This window comes from Cavenderia fasciculata (genome assembly GCF_000203815.1).
Source record: "Cavenderia fasciculata unplaced genomic scaffold Scf_EUAJFUG02HR96I-5, whole genome shotgun sequence".
Classification (NCBI taxonomy): domain Eukaryota; phylum Evosea; class Eumycetozoa; order Acytosteliales; family Cavenderiaceae; genus Cavenderia; species Cavenderia fasciculata.
In genome coordinates this window covers 535613-562636 of record NW_004457624.1, presented here as the reverse complement: position 1 = coordinate 562636, position 27024 = coordinate 535613, and the positions used below count along the sequence as shown (strand labels likewise).

The 27024-nt window shown below is 34.9% G+C and overlaps 10 protein-coding genes across 10 annotated transcripts; 4 read left to right on the top strand and 6 right to left on the bottom strand.

The window, feature by feature from the left end:
* Positions 1 to 287: 287 nt before the first annotated feature.
* On the bottom strand, positions 288 to 854 carry DFA_11234 (uncharacterized protein; the record flags this gene model as incomplete). Its single annotated transcript, XM_004350127.1, has 1 exon — positions 288 to 854. One exon carries the CDS (start codon positions 852 to 854, stop codon positions 288 to 290), a length of 567 nt encoding a protein of 188 aa, XP_004350177.1.
* A 151-nt stretch (positions 855 to 1005) lies between these two features.
* DFA_11233 (ankyrin repeat-containing protein) lies at positions 1006 to 4123 on the bottom strand (the record flags this gene model as incomplete). Its single annotated transcript, XM_004350126.1, has 4 exons — positions 1006 to 1401; positions 1497 to 2427; positions 2504 to 2677; positions 2766 to 4123. The coding sequence occupies 4 exons, from the start codon at positions 4121 to 4123 to the stop codon at positions 1006 to 1008; spliced, it is 2859 nt and encodes a 952-aa protein (XP_004350176.1).
* A 2369-nt stretch (positions 4124 to 6492) lies between these two features.
* Positions 6493 to 6675, top strand: DFA_11232 (uncharacterized protein; the record flags this gene model as incomplete). Its single annotated transcript, XM_004350125.1, has 1 exon — positions 6493 to 6675. The coding sequence occupies one exon, from the start codon at positions 6493 to 6495 to the stop codon at positions 6673 to 6675; it is 183 nt and encodes a 60-aa protein (XP_004350175.1).
* A 118-nt stretch (positions 6676 to 6793) lies between these two features.
* On the top strand, positions 6794 to 8438 carry DFA_11231 (uncharacterized protein; the record flags this gene model as incomplete). The annotated part of the gene is made up of 4 exons (XM_004350124.1): positions 6794 to 6826; positions 7774 to 7875; positions 8172 to 8295; positions 8377 to 8438. 4 exons carry the CDS (start codon positions 6794 to 6796, stop codon positions 8436 to 8438), a joined length of 321 nt encoding a protein of 106 aa, XP_004350174.1.
* Positions 8439 to 8842: 404 nt separating this feature from the next.
* Positions 8843 to 15900, bottom strand: DFA_11230 (uncharacterized protein; the record flags this gene model as incomplete). Its single annotated transcript, XM_004350123.1, has 12 exons — positions 8843 to 9041; positions 9138 to 9341; positions 9441 to 9566; positions 9639 to 9923; positions 9996 to 10924; positions 10996 to 11266; positions 11340 to 12223; positions 12296 to 12425; positions 12612 to 12948; positions 13167 to 13236; positions 13335 to 14141; positions 14215 to 15900. The coding sequence occupies 12 exons, from the start codon at positions 15898 to 15900 to the stop codon at positions 8843 to 8845; spliced, it is 5928 nt and encodes a 1975-aa protein (XP_004350173.1).
* A 452-nt stretch (positions 15901 to 16352) lies between these two features.
* DFA_11229 (uncharacterized protein) lies at positions 16353 to 19116 on the top strand (the record flags this gene model as incomplete). Its single annotated transcript, XM_004350122.1, has 5 exons — positions 16353 to 17097; positions 17168 to 17288; positions 17358 to 17513; positions 17583 to 17762; positions 17823 to 19116. The coding sequence occupies 5 exons, from the start codon at positions 16353 to 16355 to the stop codon at positions 19114 to 19116; spliced, it is 2496 nt and encodes an 831-aa protein (XP_004350172.1).
* Positions 19117 to 20183: 1067 nt separating this feature from the next.
* On the top strand, positions 20184 to 21459 carry vasP (vasodilator-stimulated phosphoprotein; the record flags this gene model as incomplete). Its single annotated transcript, XM_004350121.1, has 3 exons — positions 20184 to 20194; positions 20333 to 21319; positions 21408 to 21459. 3 exons carry the CDS (start codon positions 20184 to 20186, stop codon positions 21457 to 21459), a joined length of 1050 nt encoding a protein of 349 aa, XP_004350171.1.
* A 327-nt stretch (positions 21460 to 21786) lies between these two features.
* Positions 21787 to 22748, bottom strand: DFA_11227 (Erythrocyte band 7 membrane like protein; the record flags this gene model as incomplete). The annotated part of the gene is made up of 2 exons (XM_004350120.1): positions 21787 to 22245; positions 22326 to 22748. 2 exons carry the CDS (start codon positions 22746 to 22748, stop codon positions 21787 to 21789), a joined length of 882 nt encoding a protein of 293 aa, XP_004350170.1.
* Positions 22749 to 23155: 407 nt separating this feature from the next.
* DFA_11226 (uncharacterized protein) lies at positions 23156 to 24631 on the bottom strand (the record flags this gene model as incomplete). Its single annotated transcript, XM_004350119.1, has 3 exons — positions 23156 to 23408; positions 23493 to 24483; positions 24571 to 24631. The coding sequence occupies 3 exons, from the start codon at positions 24629 to 24631 to the stop codon at positions 23156 to 23158; spliced, it is 1305 nt and encodes a 434-aa protein (XP_004350169.1).
* Positions 24632 to 25073: 442 nt separating this feature from the next.
* On the bottom strand, positions 25074 to 26186 carry DFA_11225 (uncharacterized protein; the record flags this gene model as incomplete). The annotated part of the gene is made up of 3 exons (XM_004350118.1): positions 25074 to 25579; positions 25637 to 25756; positions 25817 to 26186. 3 exons carry the CDS (start codon positions 26184 to 26186, stop codon positions 25074 to 25076), a joined length of 996 nt encoding a protein of 331 aa, XP_004350168.1.
* Between the last annotated feature and the right edge of the window lie 838 nt (positions 26187 to 27024).

Below are 27024 nucleotides of genomic sequence, written 5' to 3'. Positions count from 1 at the left end.
CCTAAAAATAAAAAGATGGAAATATAGTCTGAAATAATTAGTCACAACAAATAAAAATGAATGTTTGATGGAGAAGCATTTATCATCGACACTATTTTGAATTACCATCTACCACTAATGCACCAGAGCCAATCACAAAGTAGTTTTCATGAGTATCTATGATATCACCATTTTTTAAACCACAGATTACACCATTCATGCTGACGCTTCCTGATGTAATTGAATTACATCAGGAAGCGTCCATTTTTGATCGACATTCCTGTGAAATAGTATTTTCTTTGTCCTCATCATCCATCAAGTTTCATAGTTGATGAGCTTTGGTTAAAGACTGTAAATAGTGGAGTATCTTCTAATTCCATGGCTTTGAGATGTTTTGATATAGTCTCTTTCTCGATATCGGTTAGTTCTGTTTCAGAGAGCACGGATGGTTGGTTTGTTTGTACTCTTATACCGACGGATACTGGTATATGTTCTTGTTGGCGTAGCCTCTCTTCGGTGATTGCCAATTTGTCTTGAAAGGAGAGATTGCTCAACAAAGGTAGTGTTTGTTTAGCCTCGACGACTATATCACGAAGTTCTCTTCCAATGGTTGATGGCTTTGATGATGGGTTGTGATTTATCCCTCCTTTTGATAAAAGTTTAGAGAATGATGGTCTCTCTGGTTTACCGCACACAATAAAGAACTCTCTAACTGCCAATTTGTTTACTTGTCTGAACTCTTTGCACCACTCCTGTAAATCTTTCCAAAGAAAAAACCACTCCTTTTCGTCTGTCTCTCTCAATTTTAGTTTGTTCATTAAATCGTGAAGTCGTCTGGGTTGATTTAACTGATTATTATTATCTTTGGAGGACATGTTTGATTGTATTAATTAAATAACATAAAATATTATGCTTTTAGCTCAATTTAACATACCCCAAATTTTATAAAGTCTTGTGTTAATAAATATGAGATTTGTGGTTTGAAATATAATTGTATAATTTATTATTATTGAATACCATGTCTGTTTAATGTTTTTCGTTATTATTATTACTAATTGGAGTCGTGGTAGCAGTTGTACTATTATGGTTGTTTGGGTCTTTGATGAGTCCTTCTTTTACAATATGTTTGATTTTGTGCTTGTAATGAACCACCATTTTCATAAATGTTGACACCTCAAGACGGAGTCCCTTGTCTTCCGAGCCTGAAAACTTGAGGATGGAAAGAATCTCCTCAAACTCTGATTTGAGGATTTGGTCTTCATACATCTTAAACAATGACAAGGCTGCTGCAAAAACAACAATCAAACCATCGTACAAGAAAAGATCCCAAATTCTTACGATCAATGGAAAAGGTAAATTATAGATTAATAAACAAATAAACCATTGTGATGAAAACAATGGAGTAAATACATTTTGTTTATGCTAAAAATAAATAAATAAATAAAAAGGAATTGATTAGTAAACTATTATTTGTTTACTCTGTTTTTTTTTTTTTTTTTTTTTTTTCTATTACATACAATATGTGCAAATAATTGTGGGAATAAATTTTCTAATAGAGTATCAAAGATACCAAAACAAGTTTGGAGATATGGGAATTCAGGCATCCACATACCAGCCATGCCATATTTTTCAGCCAATTGTACCAACACCCAGAAAGCGTCTTCTTCGGCCATGTAAATAATAAGTAGACAAGTGATGAAACCCATGCCTTGACAATATCCAACCTCTGGATTATAAATTGAAAATGCTGTTAAAATGTTACAAAGAATCTGTTGACCAAATCCACCCTTTTCGACAAAGAAGCTGTGCTTTGGAAAGGTACGATTGAGGTCACGTTGGATTTGAGCGGCAATGGCTGGTACTGGTTGGGCTTCAAGCAATTGTTTATAGGTTACATTTGAGTTTTTGTTTTTGATCTCTTGGATATTGACCAAACGTTGCCATACAAATCCACGTACCGAACTTGGGATACCCTTTGGTAAACGTTCACGTAGCTTGGCCGATTTGGAAAACTTGGGCCAGTTTTTACACATCTTGGCCCATTTCTTTTCCAACTTGTCTGTCTTTTTAGTTCTAACTTCAGCTTCTACTGTTGAACTGGTCTTGACAAACCCATATATATCAAGTTTTGGTGTTGTCTCTGGTGATTCCTTTTCACCAGCTGACATTGAATCTGTTGATCCTGACCTTGAACCCGTTGATCCAACACTTGGTGATTGTTGTTGATTATTATTATTTGTTATATTATTACTACTGTTTAGATTATTATTACTATTATTTGTTGATGGTGATTGTGGTTGTTGTGGAACCACCTCTACAACTGATATATTAATATTTTCTACTTTTAATTCTTCAATTTCATTATTATTATTATTATTATTATTATTATTATTATTATTAGTATCTTCTTTTTCTTTTTTTGATTTTGATTTTTTTGTTTTCTTTTTACTAAAAAATAAAAATAAATAACAATATTAGAATATATATATATATATATTTTACTTTTTTTTTAGTTTTTACATACTCTTCAACAGATAATAAAGTAATAATTTCTGGATTTTTTGTTAAATTTTTTGGTAATTTTCCATTATTATCTTTAATATTTGTTTCAGCACCTGCTTTAATTAATAATTCTACACAAACTAAATGTCCCTTATTTGCTGCATAATGTAATGGTGTTCTTCCTCTTTTAAGATCCCTAAAAAAAATATTAATAAAAAGGTTAACAAACAAATTCTACTCTCTCTTTTTCTATTTCTTTTTTTTTTTTTTTGTTTTTCACTTACATTATATCTAATTTACAACCACGACGAATTAATAAAGAAACACATTGATCAAAACCATTTGAAGATGCATAATGAAGTGGAGTACATCCATCTAGAGCACGTTGATCAATGATAGCTCCTTTATCGAGGAGTATCCTACTGCATTCTTCGAATCCATTAAAAACAGCGTTGTGGAGCGGAGAATAACCTTCCTTGTCGATACTATTTACATTGGCACCCTTTTGGATGAGAAGATTGATTGCCTTATCACTACCCTTGTAACATGCCTGATGCAATGCCGTCGATTCGGCATTGTCGCGACTATTTACATCGGCTCCACGCTCGATCAACAGACTGAGACATTTCTGGTGCTTGTTGGAGGCAGCCTTGAGTAGGGGAGTGATTCCATAGCTATCGCGAGCATCGACCTGTGAACCATTGTTGAGGAGCAACTCGGCACACTTGTGAAACCCGCTAAACGTGGCCTTGTGCAGTGCAGAGTTGCCATCAATATCGATGCAATTCGAGTCTGCACCGGCATCAATGAGCATGACCATCACCGATTTGTATCCATTGAATGCTGCGTTGTGAAGTGGTGTGCATCCATCAATATCGGCGACATCGGGATAGGCACCCGATGCAAGTAGCAGTTTGACACATTGCTTGTGACCGTTAAAGGCGGCGTGGTGCAATGGTGTTGTTTTTTTATCGTCCAAACTATTGACACCTACGTATTCAGCCGTCGATGCTCCGCTGGCACCTGCAGGCGTATACATGGGGCTGTTGGCCAATGACGACGATTTGGAACTACCGCCATTGGCAACGCCAACTGATCCTTGCAACATTGTCGATCCTCCTGTTGGTTGGTTTTTGCCACCTTGTGTGAATAAAAGAAGTGAAACGAGCTTGTCGTACTCTCCCTTGAACGCTGCTTCGTGAAGTGGGAATGGCTTGGGAGTCGATATAATAGAGGAAGAGGAGGAGGAGGAAGGTACGGGTGAATGAGGGGTCGAAGGCTGGCGATGTTGTTGTTGTGAAGGAGAGGAGGGAGCCGTGGTGGAGCTGCCGACCGAGTTGGAGAGGTGCGAGGATTGGATGCTTGCGCTGCTTAAGTTTATATTGTTGGAGGTGCTTGTGGCCGACGACGACGAATACGATGAATTACTGTGTGTGTCGCTGGTCGAGGATGAAAAGTCGTCGCCGCTGTCCATGTTGCTGCTATTTTGGTTGATGGATATGGATTCCATGTTGGAACTAATTAAATCACTGCTTGTACTTCTACTTGAATAATCTTGTAGTGGATGAGGACTATTCTTTTGTATGTTGTTTTTTACTAATCCAAACGATATCGATTGTTGTTGCACGATGGCATCTGCCATCCCTTCCACTTTTAAATTGATTAATTAATTAATTAATTTAATACAAGCAATCAAGCAAGCAAAACAAGAGTCAAATGTCGCAATTAATTAAAATTATAAATGATAATATAATATAATATTTCTTCTCTGTCTTGTCTTTTGTTTGTGTGTGTGTGTGTGTATTATAGGAAAGGTATAATTTAAATTATATCTATATTTAAATCAAAAAAAGTTGGTTAGTTTTTTTTCCAGTCTATCGTATTGTATTGTCTGGTCTGGTTTGTTTGTGGTTGTTGGTGGATTTAAAAATAACTCGTTTTTTTTTTTTTTTTTTTTTTTTTGATGTATGTATGTGTAATGGTTATGTTGGTTGTATATGTCGAGGTAGTAGCGGGTTGTCAATTGAAATAATAAATTTTACAATGAAATCATACAATACAATACACACTTTGTAATAATTATATATAATATTATTATTATTATTATTAGAATGAACAACTAATTCCTATTCCTTCTATTCCAGTTCACAACTCTTTTAACAATCACAAACAATTAACTACTACTATAATAAAATAAATATCTTGGCAGAGGTGTGTGTGGGTAGGTGGGTATCTATCTGTCAGTCCGATTGACAAGATATTGAGAAAATGACCAAAAAATAAAATAAATGATGATGATGATGATGTAGTATAGATATTATTTAATCTATTGATTTGAATGATTGTAGAGAATTAACACGCTTTTGTCATCAATCACTATTCCTTTTAAATTATAATTATTGTTGTTTTTGTTGTTATTGTCGTTAATAATAATAATAATAATAATAATCATATTAATCGATAATAGTAATAGTAATTAAAGAGGTGGAGTGGAGCATTAATGCAATTTCATCCAAAAACAATTGGTTTTTAAAAATGATCTACTACAACCACGATGTTTAGATGTTGATGATGATGATGATGATGATGGAAAGTAGAAAACACAAGTGGATATTCACTGGCAAAAGAGTGTGTTAGTGGGTATGTTTTCAAATATATTAAGATTATATGTTGTTGGTGATCACCTCTAACATTTGGTTTTGTACCTGTTGTTTTTTTTTTGGGAAACTGGATGCTAGTTGGTTGGTTGGATGTATTGTGTTGTATTATATTGCTACTTTAAAGATGGTAAATGAAGTGTAAAACGATGATAGGAATGGAACAGGGTAACAGCGATGATATTGGTGGTGAATGGAGAAGATCGCAAAGTTTTGGAGTTGAGTTGGATTTAGATGTTTTGATTTTTTTTTTTGTTGTACTGTTTGACAAAGTAAGTACTGACTTGATGACTGACTGACTGGATATCGATCTGTGAGCTGCTGCTGCTACCGCTGTGTTTTTAAATCTTTTATATATTTGTCTTTTTTTGACTGAAACAATTGTTTTTGGTAACTCGATGATGATGATGTTGTTGTTCTTCCTTCTTCCTTTCTTTCTTTCTTTCCTTATCTTCTTTTTGATTAAATATTATTAATGATATTATTATTATTGTTATTATTATTATATTATCAATCAATGATTATTATAACTTTCTATTTTCTCTACTACTATTACTACTACTACCTACACCTATAATTATTAGTTTGGTGGTGTGTGCGGGGTGGTAGTGGGAGGGTGATGGATGGTATTGGTATTGTGGGGGTGTGGTGATACCGATACTTAGGATGAATTCTATACTGACTGACATCATGAAAATACCCTTGTTGTTGCAACCACCAACCAACCATGGTAATGGTGGTGCAAGGTAAGATCATCATGCAACAACAAACAAAAACAACTGTAACAGTAACTGTTTGTTCCAATCCAAAATAAACAAACAATGGTAATTGTATAGAGTGGGTGAGGATTCAGGAAGTGGAGGAAGAGGAGGAGGAGGAGTCTATAGACAATCACCTATAGATGGAACAACAAGAACAGAGTACAACCCTCACCCACCACACTCCAAACACACTCACCCCCAATTGTACAATGGTGGTGGTGTTGTTGGGGGATAGTCGTTGGAAGAGAATGGGTATGGTGGTATATATAATGCTTGACAAGCTAACCACACCCACTACTACCATCCATCGGGCTCTCTCTCTCAATGCAAGATAAACATGTTTGTGTACATCACGCATAGAGGTGGTGAGTGGTTGGCAGTTCATCTTTTGTTTTGCTCGTGTTGTTTTGTTCGATTATGTGTTCGCCAATTGCAACAACCGCCGTTCATCTAACAAGTCATCTGAATGGTTGAGGGAGGAGGAAGACAACATGTAATGCATTTACTGTTGTTGTTGCTGTTACACTGTTGATACTATAATTATATGTTCCCTGAGAGAACGATGATGATGATGACTGCATAGATATATCACAATGGCATCATTGGTTCCAAACACCATATGTGACAACACAAAGAAAGAAAGAATGAATGTCCATCAAGATACAAACAAACAAAATTGTCAACCAATCGTTGCTGCACTACGCTGTTGTTGCTACACTAGAAATATGTCTAGATCTGTCGATCATGATCAAGCCAAACCAACAATAGTATTATAAATAGATCTATTACGTTGGTGGGTGGGTTGGTGGTGTGTATCTAACTCTAAATTAAACCTTTTAAATTATCTAATTTTGTCTGTCTCTGTATTGTCTGTCTCTATATTTAAATAAAACGATGGGAGAGAGAGAAGAGGAAAAAGAAAAATTGGTAAGTAAAAAAATGAAGGAAAGAAATATATAAGTTGATGTATGTAGTGAAAGGATGATGATGATGATGATTATGATTGATAAGTGAGTTGACGATTGATTGATGTTGTATTGTTTAGATATTAATGAAAAAGAATTATGTTTTTTGTTGTTGTTGTTGTGTTTGTTTCAACATCAACAATAGCAATAATGTAATGAATGGATGGTTGTTGTTCTCTCTCTCCTGCTGCTGCTGTAGCTACTTGATTATTATCCCAAGAATATAGTCCAATAAAATCGTTGTTCTCTTGTTATTAATTAATGTTGCTGCGTGGTAAGATAGAGACAGAGACAGAGACAGAGAGAATGGAGAGTAATGGGACAAGAGAGAATGAGTGGTGTTGGTGGTGTTGGTTGTGTGTGTGTCGTCGATGATAATATAATTCCTCTTCCTTCATCCAATAAACAAACAATATTGCTTAAATAACAGGCGATGATATATACGATATATACGATAGATATGTAGGATTGTTGAAAATATCATCGATGATGATGATCACTCACCCAACCCCACCTATCCTATCATCTACCCACCACCCAATTTAAATTAATACATCACATTCGTCTTGTTTTGTTTTGTTGTATAGCTCTCTCTCTCTCTTGTTATTACTTGATATTGTTATTGTCTTAATTGAATTGACCAACCAACTTGTTCTTTTTTGCTTACGTGTCTATCCGCACAACAACACCACCAACACTCTGTTGTTCTACTTGTATTATTATTATTATTATTTATCTGTCTTTTTAATAATAGATGGAAAATAGATACGATTGATGGGTAGAGGTAGGAGAAAGAGGGTAGAAGTGATATGTATGACAATGTTTGTTGTTGTTGTTCGTTTTCGTTTTGAGTGTTTTACACTCCTATTGTCACAGATATCAGATGATGTGTATATTTCAATCCAATAGGAAAATGGAAGGGAGATGGAGGGAGAAGAGGAAGGGAGAAGATACATGTACATCGAACGTTTGTTTGTTTGTTATTCACAATCATTTAAAAAGGGTGACGATGTATGTATCATAATCACCCATCCACACACACGCACACCCATCCACTCTCGCCCAACACTAAAGTTAGATAGATGTATGTAATCCACCTTTACTCTTATCAATATTGATTAGTTGAATTAAACTACTACTACTACTATACTCTTACACAAACACAAACTAATACTACTACTATATGATTGATGATGATGTGGATAGGCACACAGATAGATGATCAATCATCATATGAATAATGAAAGAAAAGATAGATTTGTAATACTGTCATTTACTCTATCTCTCCTCTCTTCTCTTCGATATAGACTCATCATCATCATCATCATCTTTCCTTTACCTGTCTCTTCTTTGTTCTCTATCTCTATCTATCTATCTATCTCTCTTGTTTTATGTTCTATTTTCGTATTCTGCTTGTTGATTGGTGTGTTTGTATGTATGTATGTATGTTGTTTGATTGTGGTCATCGATTGATGATACATATATATTGATACCTACTACCCTTGATTGAAGATGATAATCTATCTATCTATCTGTCTGTCTGTCTGTCTGTCTGTATTTGTTGTTATAAATAAAAAATAAAAATAGTAATACAAAAAAATAATATGATGATAAGAGTGTGAAAGTGAGGCGGCAAAGAGTCCGTTATTTTGGATGGATAGCTGCCTTCTATCGTTGTGGTGGTGCATCGGATGGGAGGTGCGCTGCTCAAAAAAACAAAAAAAAAAAAGCAAACTATGTTGATTTTTGTCAAAAAAATCATCATCATCTTTGTTGAGACTTGTGCCATTGGTCTAATAACTCGATCATTATTGATAATACAAAAAGAGATATTTCGCATCTACGATAAGGGCACATCCATCATCGATCCTGCCTGTCCAAAACCAATGAACACACAGAGCGATCGTATTATCTTTATAAAGCCACGATACGTTTTATTTGGGTTAGTGTGACAGATGATGATAGCAAAGCTTTATTTCTAAAAAAAAGCTTTGACAACGTGATCTGTTCTTCGATTGGTTCGTTTCACAATGCCAAGGATTTGAAGGATATCAGCTGTTTTTGAAAAGACTGCTTGTTGTTCATCGGGAATTCCTTTTTTACCTTTGGACATACAATATGAATTCAACCAATCATAAATATTAATATATCGTCCAGATTCTTTAAATACTTTATACCTTTTTAAAAAGAAAATTTAATTTGGTTAATAAGAGTGGAAGAATAAAAAGATAGATATATATATATATATATATATATATTTGGGAGATACAAACATAATGGTAACATCTTCACTTTTTGGGGATATTCCATTCTTTGGACAACATGAACAACCAAGGATTTGAGATGATGTTTCAATATGTTTTTGAATATCGGATGCATGTTGAACATCAAAAGCTCTCTTTAACACTTGAACATCATTTTGATAGAATATTTCGTATAATGGGAATTCACTTAATTGAGGTGCTATAAATTTATCACTAAATCAATCAAATATAAGAATAAAGATTAGTCAAAAGGTATATATATATATATATATATATGTTTTGTTTGTGTTTTAATATTGTTTATATATTTACCAAGCACGAGAAAGGAAATGTCCTAATAATTTTTGAGCACTTTCTAATAGGATGGCCGATTGTGGTACACGTGTCAAATGTTTAATTGATTCTGATCTCTTTTTACCTTTATTTCCTTTCATTTTTCTAAATCACATTTTAAAAATAAATCAATAAATAAATATATAAATCAATCAATATATTTCTTTTAAAACATACATTTCTTGCATTTCTATACTAGAGTCAGCATCTTGATCCAACATCATTTTATCTTTGTTTTCCTTTTCCAATTCTAGTTGTACTTTTGCCTCTTTAAATTTTAAAATAATCTTTCCCAAGTCTGTTGAAATTCTAGAGATCTCGGTAGAGATTAGTTCCTTGTAATAATTTGATTTTGTTGCCGACATCATCCTAATGAGTCGGTGCATAGACCCAAGTTCCATATTTGAAATAACTGATAATCCAGATTCCAAAATATCAAGTGTCTCTTCTATTGGTTTTTTTCTACAAAATAAATCAAATCAAAATTGTATTAATAACTGTACCATATACTATATATTATTTGTTGTTACATACTTTAAATAATTTAAAAATACTTGTAAAAGTGATTTATCAGTTTTCTTTGCAATATGATACAAGAGGTAACTGTAACTGATTGGTTGTCCTTGTCCTCCAGCTACTCCACCACTTACTGAGCTATACTCTCGAGAAGGGATGGATTTGAGGAGGGTAAAATAAAATTCGATGAGATGAGGACGAAGAGATCTAAAGGCAAAGATATCGATAATGAATTTAGAATACATGCTCTTGAGGTGTATTAGTTCGTCTTGATGTGACGCCAGTCCCAGTCGACGTAGGTATATTCTAATAACATCAGAGTCGTGAAGATTCCCAATATGGGTTTCCGAGAGATCCTTGAGTCCAAGCAACACGCTTGGATAAAGTAATTTGAAACCTTGATTCATTTCAAAGAGGTCGTCAAGATGATCTTGTTTCTTCTTTTCCAGAACTCTAGTTCTCGTTGGTGTGTGGACTGTTGCTGCTGATGACTGCTCCCCTACTACTAGTAGATGCCCATTGGAAGGGTGGTTATTATTATTATTATTGAAATTGAGTGGTGGTGAATAACTTTCGTGTGAGATATCAGATGCTAGAGTCATTTCAGAGTCATCGTCTGATGGTTCATACTCGGTTCCATCTTCATGGTTGAATACAGATTTTTGTGGTGGTGACCAATCGTCGTCGTCATCCGAACCTCCCATATCCGACTCTTTAATACTACTGTGATCAGTCCATTCACTTCTATCGCTAACCTCTTTCTTGTCCTCATACGACCCATTGTTCACTTCATACGAGTCTTCTATTCCTCCATTTCCAGATCTCATCTCTTCATTATCTTTATCTCTTGGATCCTTGTTTCCCAAAGACTGATCAACCATCCTACCAAATGATTCATGACATAAAAATGATAATGGATGATCAAAGAAATGATGTTTCATTATATACTAAATAAATAAATAAAAAAGAGGCATTAATGTGATGATGGTACAAGTTGTTTGATCTATTGATTACTTACAAATAATTGATTTGCTAATGTTTCCATTGATAAATGGTTGAGTACAAATTGTTCATACAAGAATGCGTATACTTGTGGACCAAACTCAACAATCGAGCTAAAATCCACAAACACGCCCTTGACAAACGAATCAAATGCCATGCTCTGTGATCGCAATGTAAAACATTTGTTAGAGATGAGTGAAATAGCTTCTCTCGGAATTTGATTGATTGCATCAAATGTAGTTGATACTGATAATAATAATATAAATGGTATTGATTTTTGAAGTGAACTAAATAAAATAATTAAATAAATTAATAAATAACAATATTCAATTTAATAAAGATTTATACTACTTTACATACTGTAAAAATAATATAATATCACGAACTATAATAGTATCCCAAGATTCGAAAGCTTCCAAAGCAACAATAGGAGTGACTCGCTTAAATTTAACTCCATCAAGATCGACATTTGGATTATTTCTACGATTAGCTTCTACAATCTTTGTGAGTAATGGTAGATGGTGTCCAATAGTGTACCAAGCAATTAGTTCATCACGTATCTTTGCCGAATCGACAAATGTAGTTAGACTCTTTCTTGGTTTGACATTGTCACCTCCTTCACGACTGTCGTCAAAACTATTTTCATCTCCACCACCACCACCACCTTCATGACCATCTACATTGACAGGGTTATCAGGTACTAAACCAGGTATATCATGTTGTGATTTTGAAGTTGTGAATTGGTAATAGATACTTCTTAGTGCTGATGATGTTGTGTTTTCAGGTCTGAGAACAATCGATGGTGGTCTGAGTACACTGGTATCGACCTTTCCAGACATGGCGTGAGTCTTTGCAACGATCGAGTTTTTAATGGCCTCTAGTGGTGTTGAAATGTGTGATGCTGCCAACCGACGATTCAACACCACTGTTGGGAGAGGTTCAGTGTCACTCGCATACAACGTTCGTCTCTTGTCACGCATTTCACGACTCACCTGACCCAATGTCAATGCATCGTATGCACCAATGATATAATCTGATATAGGTCCTGCTTCAGGATTCGATGTAAACTTGTCGGTGATACTCTTTATCGTCTTTTCCATCGTCATCCTACAATTAATAAATGCATTGTGTCTTCCTTGCTTGTACATCATACCTTGTTCGCCTTGCAAGTTTTTAAACAGTGCTTTGTATTCTTGTCCATGTTTTAATTGTGGTTGTTTAGTTGGAAATATTGGATAACATATCTAAAGCAAATAATGTTAGAAAGATCAGTATACATATAAATATATATATATATATATATACAGTTTACATACATCGGGAGATTCAATTGATTGGCCATTTTTTGTAAATTGGATTGGTCGTTCAGTGTATTCGTCTTCATCGTCTTCTTGGACATAGTCTGTATCCTTTTGTTTGTTTAATCGTCCACCGTCTTCATCATCACTGTATATCATTGTGTTCTTGGTAGGTATAGCTCTAGCCGACCGAGGACCTATCCTTTCCTTTCCTGTACCCAAGTCAGCGTAGAACCTAGACACTGACTTGTTCTTGGTAGAGCAATTCATACAGGAAAAGATGTCATTCCGATCGATAAACGAACACGATTTGGTATGTGTATCTTTTAGACACTTTGAACAAGGTCTAAGTGGATTCTTGATTTGTACTCCATCTATCGTATCAATCAACCCAACATCACACATATAACATTTTAATTGTAATTCTCTAATTGTCAATGTATCTATAACCATTGCTTTCTCTTCCTCCTCCTCCTCTTCTTCCTCTTTCTCTTTCTTCTTCTTCTCTTTTTCTTCTTTATCTGATTCTTCTTCTTCGACTACTACTTGTTCAAGATCTTCATCTTCATCTTCATCTTCAACCTCTTCCTTCTTTCTCTTTTTCTTTTCATTCTTTTTAACTGGTGTTACAACCTTTTTCTTCTTAGGTCGTGCCATCAATAGATATCTATCTATATATATATATATATAACTTTAACAAACTGATATGCAAAGCTTCATGAATGAGACAAATTTTGAAAAGTTTCGCTCCCAAAAAAATACTTGAAGTTCACAAAAATTTGTATAGGTTGGATTCTTGAGACTGTGCACAGGCCTGCTATGGTACATTTTGTTTATTCTTTAAATAGTCTTGTATTTGTGCTTCCAAATTTCTATTTGGAATAAATACCGTGATAGTAAAAGGTTTCTTTGTGACAAAGGATGTATTCTCTTCTTTGATCCAATCTAAAATAGCTGACCTTTCATAGGTATATCCGTCCGGTGCTATCACTGGAAACTTCATTAATTGTTTCGTTATAGGACAAAGAAAATAAATTGGAACATTATCATTATTTACATTATTGGTTGAAAATAATAATAATGGATCATTATTAAAATTATTTTGATTATTATTATTATTATTTTGATTTTGATTATTATTATTATTTTGATTATTATGATTAATTTGATTTTGTAGAATCTGAGGATTATTTAATTTGTTATAAAAATTGATTACTTTTGGATCAGCAGTAAAACATTTCTTGGTTATGTCACCAATGATTTGTAGACCTTGTAGGTCACGTAATCTACTGAGTGCAACGTAACCTTGACCATTTTCAAATATTTTGTTGAGTGATACTTGAGCACAATCCAGAGTCATACCTTGACATTTGTGAATAGTGATGGCGTAGGCCAATCTAAGACATATCTGCATTCGATAGGTTCTCTCTGCCTTGTCAAAGTGAACTGAAAACTTTTCAGGTTTGAGTAGTTCTACATCACCATTGATGAATCGAACCACTGGCAATAAAGTATGTGTCTGCGATTCTAGATAGACTGATGCTTGTTGTATAGAATCTCGCATCTTTTCTCTTTGCCATTGTTCCATCAACCTGCCTTCACCTGACTCGCAAAAATAGTGTAGTAATTTACGTTTGGATTCCGGTGTCAGCGACACAAATCCAATAATGACACCACGTGACCCATTTACAAGTGTACTTGTCAGATTACGAATTAACATTACCTGTGCACCTTTTTTCAACTCGATGGTTTTGGTTGCCAAACATGACTTTTTCGAATTCTCATAGATTGCAGTCAATATCTTTTGTCTTGGTGGTGCCAACAATTCTTTATCTGCCAAATAATCAACTGCTTCATATTTTACCTAAAGAAGAAATTAAAACAATACATTAATAAATAAATATTGTTATAGATATATGTTTTCTTTCATTTCATACAGATTCATCTTTAATCATTTGTAAATGATAAATATTCTTTTCTTCAACACTACGATTGGTAGTATAAAGTTGAGTTGGTAATATTCCATTACCCAATACCAAATCTTTTTGATGATGTTTTAAAACTTGAATGATAGTGTCGTCAGGTTGACCAATTCTAATTCTAGACAACATCTCTGAAAACTTGGGATCCTTTTGTCTGAATATTTCGGTGAGTTGGTAGATTTCATCGACTGATTCGGTCCAAGAGTCCACCTCGAAACAATACTTTCTCTTTTTGACGAGTGATTTATCGGGATTGGTTATTTTTGATTGTTCTTGGTAGGATGGTACAGGCGGCAATTGAAAAAAGTCACCTGTCAACACTAGTTGTATGCCACCCCAAGGTATAGAGAGAGGGTCTGTACCAGGTGGCACACGTTTGTTTTTTACATTCATTTTCGATCGAATCGTTCTTGCAATACGATCCAAACTTTCAAAAAACAAACCATCCAACATTGATATTTCATCCATGATCAGTACTTGACATGACTTCCAATTATTCTTTTTAGAGTAGGCTGAGCTTAGCAACTCTGTAAATTCAGCATTCGAGTATTTGATACCTGCAAATGAGTGTATCGTAGTACCCGATATATTCAATGCTGCAATACCAGTAGTTGCCGTAACAAACACACTCTTACCCATCTTGTGTAGTTCCTGTACAATAGTTTTAATGAGATAACTTTTACCTGTACCTCCAGGTCCCGTGAAATATATGTTTTTGCCTTGATTTAATACCACATCCAATATCTCCTTTTGTGTCTTGTTGAGTGTTGTCACATCGCATTCCACTGGCAACAGCGTCTTATCATCCGCAACTCCTCTATTCTTTCCTTCCAATGATTTCTTTAATAAATTAATTGCTTCTAATATATCTGGTTCAATTTGTGATTCTCCAACATGATTATGATTATGATTATTATTATCATTATTATTATTATTAGAGGTTGTAGTAGTAGTAGTATTGGTGTTGGTTGTATTGACTCCTCCGGTATTTCGTAAATGATTATTACTCTTTAGTGATAGTTTGACAGTACTATTAGTCTTGATTGGTGCTGGTGTTGTTGTTGTCGTAGTCGTCGTACCAGTTGTACTTGTAGTAGAAGCAGTTGATGTTTTAGGTACTGAACTAGCCGACGATGCATTTTTCCTCTTTGGTGATACTTGTTCTTCTTTTCCATCAAATGTGGTTAGTACAACGATATCTTCTTTGATTTCTTCCAATTGGTCTACATCAAATACAGGTTGAAGCATCATCTTTTTAATAGCCGATGTCATTGGACTATTACTACTATTACTATTACTAGTAGTTGAAGTAATTGGTTTGATATTTTGATGATGATGATGATGATGATTCTCTTGTTTCTGTTTCTCTTGTTGTTGTTGTTGTTGTAATTCATCCATCTTTATCTTTTTATAAGGTGCTACGAATGATGTTCCCAATCGTAGCTTGACAGGTGATTGTGGGACGACTTTGGGTTTAGTAGTACTACTACTACTACTATTCGTCGTTGCAGCTGCACCACCCATTATAATACTTTTAATGTTACAATTATCATCGCCGCTTGATGATGATGATGATGATGATAATGACGATGACTGTGAAGAAGAAGAAGAAGAAGAAGAAGATTGTGATGATTGATCCATTACATATTCATTCTTTCTTTCTTTAACAATGAATGAAAACCTACACTAAACTCATAACACACAAAACTAACTACCCGACTTGTTTTCGAATAAAGTCCAAACTAGTATAATTATTCCAAGAAAAATACAATCTACTTTAATCTATCAACAAAGATAAGTAATATGTATATGTACAAGATAGATTGATAATAATATTATGACATAGAGAGTTTGTTCAAGATAGATGAACTAGTTTAAACTTAATAAAAAAAAAATTAATAAAAATGTTGTTTGTTGGGTGTCCCCCTCTCTTTTGTAAACATTCGTGGATACTGGTTGTGAACAACGAATAACTAACCAACTATTTATATTTATATTTATATATTATATTATATATTACCATCACCATATCCTTTTATTTATATTTGTGTATTAGATAGAGTATTATCTTGATAGATAATACCATCATATAGATGTCACTCAATAGGATTAGACGAAAGGTAGCACCACCCAACACGACCATACGGTACACCAAAGAAGGGTACCCGTACGAGGTGGACAAAGTGACGGGTGAACGTATCTTTGACGAGGGATTGGACGCACTCTATATGACGGCCAAGGGAGACGTGAACAGCTACAAATACAGTAATGTACTCATCGACGAGTTTGACAAGTTTATGCCTAAAAATGATGGCAAGGGAACCAGCGACAATCCTCTCAACCTCTCTAGTGATGATGAAGATGACTATACCAGTCAATCTTCACCAATGACTATTTCCAACAACAACAAGAATGAATCGACGTTATCATCATCATCAACTACTACTACCACTACAACAACAACTGATAATAATAATAATAATAATGGACAACAAGATCTTAATGGTATTGTTCAGGATGTTACACCTGTATGTACAGATATTTTGGATGATCAAGGTAACATCAAACTCAAAGCTGGTGGTTTCACAATCTATACCAATCGTATCAAAATACTTCAACATCCAGTACTCTTTAAGACAGAGGCGATGGAGATCCCCATCGACCTGAAAACAATCCAACCAAACACATCGATCAAGAATGAAATCACCCTTATCATCAACTACTCGGACCTACTTAAATTCACATTTAGTTTTCTCAAAGATAATGGTACATTGATGATCAATACAAAAGAATTCTCATTCACAAAGTATTGGTTAAAAGATCCTAAAACTGTTACGAGTATGTCACAAAGTGTAGTTGTCTATACCAACCAACTATATATATTAATGTTTATTTATTCAATCTATAGATAAAGAATATGGTATCCCAGGAGATATATTAATCAAGGGTATTGATAAAAGACATTATTTATTACTTAAAGATTTATTGATAGAGAAATCATGTTGGATTAAATTATTGATTAAAACAGAGTATGTTGAAATTTAAAGAGGTATACCATACCATGACTAACTTTATATAAATTTTTTAAAACTATTTAGGGAGGCTGGAAAGGTGGTTAATAATGTTATAGTCACCTATCCTCCAATTAAAGATAATCCAAATATCATGGATATTGTAAGGATAACAGAAGATGATTTACTAAGATTAGAATCATCAAACTATTTAAATGATAATTTAATCGATTTTTATATTAGGTATGAAATATTAAATAACAGACTTGTTCATATTGTAAAAACACGACTAATGAACCAATTTTTTTATAGATATATTAAAAATCATTATGTACATCCAAGAGATGAGAATAGATTTCATTTCTTTTCAACTTTTTTCTATAATAACTTATCTTTAAAGAATATTGAAGAAGCATATAAAAAGATTTCAAAATGGACAAGAGATACTGATATTTTCTCAAAAGATTTCTTATTTATACCTATTAACGAAAAGTATGTAGAAATGATAATGAGAAGAAGAAGAAGAAGGATTACTAAACTCTTTTTTTATAGTTTTCATTGGACATTATGTATAGTTTCATTTTGTGGACAAGATCCAAAAACATCAACCAATGAAAATAGACCATTAATTATGCACTTGGATTCACTGGGTGGAAACAAAAATGCATTCCACAACAAGATTCGATCCTATCTGCAAATGGAATGGAAATACAAGAAATCGATCCCTTCAAATGGGACCATCCCCGAAAGAGAGTTTAATGCAACCACTCTGCCCGCTGCTCGAGTCTATATACCAAAACAAGATAATCTCTACGATTGTGGTGTATTCTTGTTACACTATATCGAATTGTTTTGTAGAAACCCTGAAACCAACTTTGAACAACCTCTTAAACGTCCCAAATGGTTCCCTCTCTCTGATATTCCAGACAAGAGAAATACAATCAAAACTCTCTTACTCTTTTTAAAAGCTGAACAAGAATTGGAAGATGAAGATGATGAAAAAGAAAAAAAAGAAAAGGAGGGTGAAGAAGAAAAAGAAAAGATAAATGGTGAAGAAAAGAAAGGTGAAAATGTTGACACTGATGTAGATATTACCACTACCACTACTGACAACGATGATAAAGAAAAAGAAAAAGAAAAGGAAAATAACAATACAACTATTAATACTCAACAACAAAATAATAATAATAATAATAATACCAGTACAGGAATTGATCCAATTAGTCAAAAAGAATTAGATTGTTTGGATAAAGTGGTTGTACTTATAAATGAAAAAGAGACAAAAAGAAAAAGACAACCAAGTGGAATTGATGTAGATAAGATTGAACAATCCAACAACAATAACAATAACACTAATAATATCAATGACCAACAAAAAAAGAAGAAAAAGGGTGGAGAAGGAGGACCAGAAATTCACAATGTAGATATAAGTATTGAAAATCTGGATGATTCAAGAGACATTGAAGACCAAAAAGAAAAATCAACCATAATGGATGTTGATGGTAATAATAATAATAATAATAACATAGAAGATCGGGAAAATGGAAATGGTAATGGAAAGGGAAAAGATAACCACAAAGAAAAAGATAACAAAATGGAAAATGGAGATTTAGTTGAAGACAAAGAGGTTGACCTTATAACCGCTCCAGAAATAACTCCACCAACAACAAATACAACAACTCCTCCTGCTACAGACAAAGATAAAGATAACAATGACAATGACGAATGTACATATGAAAACAAGAATGACAAAAGTAATAGTAATGATCAAAATACCAATGTCTCCTCTACTACTATTTCACCAACAATCATAAAGATGAATAAACCCAACCAACCAACTAACTAATATTTGTTTAATTAACTTAATTATTATTTGTTTTCTTTCTTTCGTTCGTTTTTAATTATTTTAAATAATTAAATTAAATTCTCTTTAATTAATTAAATTTAAAACAAATCGATTACCGCTCGGGAATGCAAAAACAGATCTTGAATCGTGCGATGGCATTTGAGATTTTTTGGGTGGTTGGATGGCCATCGCTGAAAAAAAAAACAAAAAAGTTGGTGAAATTAAATTAAATTTTTTGAAAACACAGCAGCTAGCGGACTTGCCTCACTCTCACACTCTTTCTCTCCTTTAAACTACCCACCCTCTCACCAGTTTCAGCAGCAGCTTCTATCTATCCACGCACATAAAAACATAAAGATATAAAACAACGCACAGAGAAAGAAAGATAGAACATCTATATCATATATACATATATTTATAATTCTTCTTTACGACTCTATATTTTATCATAAACAACAACAACACCATTGAAACAATATTGTGTGGTTATTTTTAGGATTTTTTTTTTTTAAAGATTTGTGAGAGAGAAAGTAACAAACAGCTTAGCCAGCCAGCCAACAACAGTATCATCACCCAACAACAAACCATTCACCAATTTTCATTTTTTAACTTTCCATTTGAAAAAGATATATAAACAACATAACCATGAGGTAAGTTTAAGTTGTCAATGACCCGACCTACTACATCTTCCTTTCCCTCCTATCTTCAAGAATCTATCAACATCAATGATATAATATACAGTAGTAGTACAAGCTAGCACGAACAACAATGCAGTATCTATCTTTAACACATATGTTAGTAGTTGGTTTCTAAACAAAATGGTGGTAGTGGTTTTAAAACCCAATGGTGTTGACTTGACGTGCATGTCTACATACACTAACATGTTGTGTGTGACATACACGAGAGATGGATTAGTAGAATGTTTTACTCCTTGTGAGAGTGAGGTGGTGTCGGTCGATTTCGATACAATATTTATACATCCACAAAAAAAAAGATAATTAGAAAAGATAGATAGATAGATAGATAACTAGCTTGGTGACAGACTAGACTAGACTGATAGATAAAATATGGCAATGATGTAGATATGACAATTTGATAGATAGATAGGATAGATAGGATAGAAAGGATAGAATAGGATAGAAAGGATTTATTGTGACACCATTTGGAATAATATGTATTAATTTTGTATGTTTGTTTGTTTGTTTACTTATTTTAGTGAAGTTCACATTTTCACAGGTAGAGCACAAGTGTTCACCTTTTCGCCAGCTGCCAGCAACTGGGTTCCAAGCAGCAATACACCAGCCACTTTGTTGATGTACCACCACCAAGGCAACAACACTTACCGTGTCATTGGACGTGCCTCGGAAGACCTCAACAACATTTTGGTCAATTTTTCAGTCACCAAGGATGTCGTCTACAAACGTGCTTCGGAGAACTTCCACACTTTCTCTGACCAACGTACCCACTATGGCATCAACTTTGTGTCGAGAGACGAGGCCGAGGCATTTGGCTCGGGCTTTGAGAATGTGTTAAAGTCGGTCAAGGGAGGTGCTCCAGCCCCCGCCCCAGTCGCCGCTGCTCCACCAGTCCCCCAACCACAACCGGTTGTCGCCGCCAAGCCACAACCAGCCGCTCCACCCGCCCGTCCCCAATCGACCGTCCTCAATAAACCCCCTGCTCCTCCAGCCGGCGGCCCACCCGTCCCACCACCCTCTGCACCTGCCCCACCCAAGCCACCCGCTCCACCAGGTCCACCACCCCCACCCCCCGTCTCCAAGCCTGCTGGCGGTCAAGGCCGTTCCGCACTCTTGGGCTCGATCGAAGGGTTCTCCAAGGGTGCCCTCAAAAAGACCGTCACTGTCGACAAGAGCAGTCCACTTGTTGCCAATGGCCCAGCAGCCCCACCAGCCTCTGGCGGCGGTGGTGCCCCAGCAGGAGGTGCTCCAGCCGGCGGTGCTCCCAAGCCAATGGGTGGCGGTGGCGGCGGTGGCGGCAACATGATGGCCGAGATGTTGGCCAAGAGAAACAATATGAAAAAGGCAGCTGCTGCCGAGCCAACAGAGTCATCGGCCCCAGCTCCAGCCCCAGTCCACGTCCCCATCCCCAAAAAAGGAAACCCCAGCCCCCTCATTTGTCAAACCCGAACCAAAACCAGTTGCCTCTGCTCCCAAGCCAAAACCACCTCCAACTGCCAACCGTCCAAGTCTATCCCCATCGTCCACTCAATCCCCTCCATCCGCTCTCTCCGACGACATGCAACTATTAAAGGAAGAAATCCTTCAAGAAATTAGAAAAGAGTTACAAAAGATGAAAGAAGAAATCATTGATGCTCTTAAAAATTAAATAGATAAATAATAATAATAATAATATATATATAAATAATAACCAAAACAAAACAAAACAACAACAACAACAACAACAACAACAACAACAACAACAACAACAACAACAACAACAAATAATAATATATTTATAGAGAAGAAAAGAAAAGAAATATTTTTTTTGATCCAAGAAAGTTAGAAAAAAAAAAAATGGGTAAATGTAAAAAATATTACCCAACAATCAACAATTAACAATTAATAAATATGTTTGTATATTAGATAGAATCAAAAATATTATTCAAAAGTATTATTAGTTTAGATTTGATTATTTAGATTTATTTATTTACTTTTACTTTTTATCTTTAGCAATTTCTTTTACTAATTCACCAGCAGCATGAAGAGAACCAAAAAGACTAGTTGGAACAAAGATGATTTTGTTGGATGATTCCTTGGCGATTTGTTGGAGTGAATCCAATTCACGAAGACGCATTGCCAATGGTGAACATTCGAGCATTCTGGCGGCTTCCAAGATTTGTTGTGAAGTTTGTACTTCCGACTCGGCAGAGATGATCTTTGCCTCTCTCAATCTTTCAGCTTCTGCCTTTTTAGCCATAGCACGTACCATACCCTCTTCAAACTTGATGTCTTTGAGATTGATACGTTCAACAACAACACCCCATTCCTCTGAAATATCTCTTACACGTTCAATAATCTCTGATCCAAACTTTTCTCTATTATGTAATACATCATCCAATGTATTTTGTGATAAAATCTCTCTAATCTTTACTTGTGCTAATTCACTAATGACCTAAAAATATAAAAGAAAAAGAAAAGGTTAGATTGATTGATTGTGTAGATTATATTATCATTTCATTTGATTGATCTTACCTTGTCATGATTGACAACTTTAATAACAGCCTTTTCAGGATCGATAACTTTGTAGTAAACGACAGCATCAACAACGAGTGAGATATTGTCACGAGTGATGATCTCTTGTCTGTCAAGACCGATACTAGTGGTTCTCAAATCGACAATCTCCATTGTTTGAAGCATTGGAATCAAGATTCTAATACCTGGTCCCTTGACTGATGTTAAACGACCCAATGTAAAGGTAACTCCATTTTCATATTGATTGATAACTGTAAAGAATGATCTTTTACCAAATGCAGAAGATGATGAAGTTGATGTTAAATCATTATTATTATTGTTATTGTTATTGTATGTGAATGATGTTGATGATGATACAGTAGCCAATCTACTAGTAGACTTGTTGATTAATTGATTTGAAAGTTTAAATCCTCTTTTTAACATTTCTATATTTATCTATTTATTTGTTATGTATATATTGTACAATGAAATGTAATGAAGATGAGTTGTAGTTTTTATAGAGTTTTCAGATGTTGGCTTTGATCATGATGACGACTTGTTTTTTTTGAAAATATTACAGGAAAGGTGAAAAATCAAGGATGGTCGATCCGACTATAGATATCTGGGTATGGATCTTATCTTTGCATTACGTAATCTATTTATAATCATGATTCGTAATTAGATGTGACATGTAAATTACAATTACAACATCTTGTCATAATAATTGAGTGTGGTGATTCTATATAGTTTTCATTATTACATTATTATTATTATTATTATTAGTTTATTTTTTAAAGAAGAGTAAAGATCAATCGTTGATTTTATAATTTTGACCGTCGCCAATGAGGAGGTTAATATAACTTTTCAAATAATGGTTGTCTTGCTTCCTTTTCTTTGAGAGCCTTTAATTTTCTTAGTTCAGCATTTTGACCCTTGAGTTCAGCCTCTCTTTCCAATCTTTCGTACTTTTCTACTTCATTTCTTTCGTTTTGAAGATCGAGTGCAAAGCAAAGACCAATAATCAAAGTACCAACAAGTGAAAGTAATACTACCAAAATAACTCCATCTGTAGATGAACGTAATACAGAGTTTACTACATTATATCTAAATAAACAAATGGATTAGTTAAAATGTGTTTTCCAGGTTCCAGATTATTATTTGTTTTTTTTTTGTTTTTTTTTATCATACTTAAAAATATCATTATAAAAAGAAGTATCAGAACTTTGACCACCAAATATCATGATTGTATTTAAAAGAGTGACGGTTGCAGATAGACCATAGAGAGAGGTTTGAGGACCATCACCAGCAGCCAAGATTTGAGACCAAGATTGTGATGTGAAATCGTATTTGAAAATATCAGATGTACCCTTGTTGCTGGAATCTACACCACCAAATACAATCATTTGATGGAGTGCTGTGATGGCAGTGGCGTGGTAGGCGCGGGCTGGCACCTTGATAGAGACTGTATAGTTGATCTGCACGTCCAACCACTGATCCATAACAGCATCGTAGAAAAAGGTGCCGTTGGTAGCACGACCCGTCGAGTCGACACCACCAAATACAACCATTTGGTTGGTGAGTGTCATGACGGCTGAATGACCGACTAAAAAGGGTGGTTGAGCTTGAGCCGATCCAGCAGGTTTGGATGGGACGGCCCAAGTATTGGTCTCAAAGTTGAAACGGACCAATTCATTGGTCTTGCCAAGTCCGTCGGCACCAATAGCACCGCCGAAAAAGATAAATTCGTTGGTGATGGGGTACATGACACCAGAATGACCAAAACGAGCAGCTGGTGGTATACCGCTGACTTTGATCTGTTCCCAACGGTCAGAGACCATATTGTATTTATAAATGTCGTTGTAGATCTTGGTGCCGTCTGTGCCACCAAAGACATACATGGTGTTGTAGGGTGTGGTGATGGCAACGTGACCCCATCTAGCCGATGGCACCGATGAGTTGGTGTCACGTGTCGATGTGTCATTTGGTCCAAACCAACTGTCAGCTACCAAATCATACTTGTAGACACGGTCGCCATACACATTCTTGTTATCATGTCCTCCAAAAACAATCATCGTATTGTTGATTGGATTAAGTACTGCTGAATGTCCCGCCATTTGATTAGGTGCATACTTTTCATTTGATAAAATGATTTGAATCCATCCATCAGTAACAAAATTAACTTAAACATAGAAAGAAACAAGAGTAAGTAAGTATTGTACATATAACCTTGAATATATGTATGTTTGTTAAACGTATGTATACATACTAACACCAAAAGCACCGCAAACGAGTGCGAGCATGACTATAATAACAGATAATTTTGACATTCTTGTATCTTTTGTTGTTCTCTATTGACCACTACTGCTAGCTAGATTGATATTGTATTCGCGTTTTACAATAACAACAATATGTGAAAGAGAAAGAGAAACAAAGAGTTGAAAAAAAGATAATAATATATATATAAATAAATAGATTTGTGATAGAGATACAAGAAGAAGCAATATAAAGGAGGGATGAGTTTAAAAATATATCACAGAGTGCTGGTGGTGCGAGAGGGGAGGGAGTCTGTGAAAAAAAATAGATTTTTTTAACGTCAAAAACCCCCACATAGGGTGTACACTGGTTGTTTCAAAAACTAGGATAGGAATGATAGAGTAAAGGATAGGAATGATGGTTGATCTTTTTGTTTGTTTGTTTGTTTGTTGGTATTTACAATTTTGTTTTGTTTGATTTGATTTATTTGTTATTATATTGTTTGTTTGTGTTGTTTTAGGGAGAAGATAAATTATGATTCATTTTCTTTAATAATTTTTTGGTCTTTGATTTACGGGCAGTTGCACGAGTCCATCGCTGAACACGAACATTGGAAAGATAGGATATGTGGTTGGCACCGGTCTTTTCACGGTTGTGGAATACTATATAGTTGAGAAGTGATCGATTTGTACAGGTGGTTTCAATGGTGAGCGATGTCTTGCTAATCGACTCCCACAGCGTAAACGACACGTTGCTGCCATCATCGAATATTTCAAAGTGTACTGGTACGCCAGCTGGGAATGTAAAGTCTCCCTTTTTCTTGATCTTGACTACTCCCGATGGAAGCAAACCGCCTCGTCCAATAATAGAGGCCGTGCCACGACAGTACTGAAACTCGAGTCCATTCTGTATTTCAAAGTAGGGTGATCCCTGGTTAGAACCATCGCACCGAGTCGATATTTGAAAGAAATCGTCGACATTGACACGACACCATGTTCCCGTAAGACGAACTTCTCCGTCCTCTGGATTAAATTGATCGCGCGTTACAAGATACGCACGATTCACAAATTTGAATCTACCATCCTCCAAATCATATGCACTACCCAAACTATCTCTATTCACAGCCCATTTAGTTGTATCCATATCAGGTGCCATAAAATTATCTTCTAATAATGTTAACCAACTACTTTGATCATTATCTAAATAACAAATGTAAGTAAACATTGTATACATTATTATTATAGTTTAGTTTAGTTTACCTTCAATATCTAATAAATCCATAATTGGTTTAATTTGAAAGTAACGAGCAATTGACCATACTCCATAATAGTTTAGATGAGGTTCTACAATGAGTTCACCGTGTCTGAGAAAGTTGAGGATGACCAAAAAGTAGCGTGGGTCTGCATCGACGAGGATAGCACCTTGTTCATCTCTACAATGATTCCATCCATGTTGAGGATGAAACATGAGATAGAGCATTGAATCTTTATCCTTTCTAAGTGTAGTAAGTGTTGTTTGAATGATCTGTCCTCCTACATTAAGCTTGACCCATTCACCTTGTTGTGGACTACTAATCACATTCTGTGCATACCCAAAGTTATTAAATATATTGTCACTTGATTGATTCATCATCTGAAAATCGATTGAATTGAATTGAAATTGAACTCTCTATCTCTACAATCTATCTACAGTCTATCTATCTCTATCTACGTCTCTCTATCTGTTCGCTTGTTCAAACTAATAAACAAAAAAGTAAGTGACTACTAGCACAAGCTATTAGACAACCCCTCTTTAATTCATTCATAGGGGGAGGGTGAAAGGGGGAAAACAACTTTTTTTTCGAACCCCAAAACAGACCTCTGACTCATAGAGAAATTTCGGAAGCCTCATCGTCCTGGTTATATTTATCATTTATCAATACCTTATTACTTTGGTTAAATCAAACCAACTATTAACTTATTATTATTATTATTATTATTATTATTGTTAGCTTGGTCCTCTTGGCCCGAATGAAGAATCATATGACAGTATACTCCCCAATTGAATTGTGAAGGACTTAAGAATATCTAGAGAAATATAATGGTTGATACGTCAAAGAATAATGGACAATGGTAAACGTTAATAAATCTGTACAGAGTCAGATAAACCGACGATAGATGAAAACAGGTAACGAGTTTCCCCACCCAACACAAGAATAAGATGAGGTGATGGGGCTCGAATCGAAGGGAAAAAACAATAGAGAGATTTAGGTGAAAAAAAAAAACTGAAGAGATATTTTTGCAAAAATGGATAAACTGCTGTCACTCTGTTGATCGGAGCATGATCGAGAGTAAATAGGGGCTAAACTGCTTCATAGCCCTTGATTTTATCAACCGGTTTGGTCGCATGATGACGAAGAGAGATAGATTGTTTGTTTTTTAATTTTTTTTTTTTGATTTTAATAATTTATCGACCTCTCTCCAGGTTG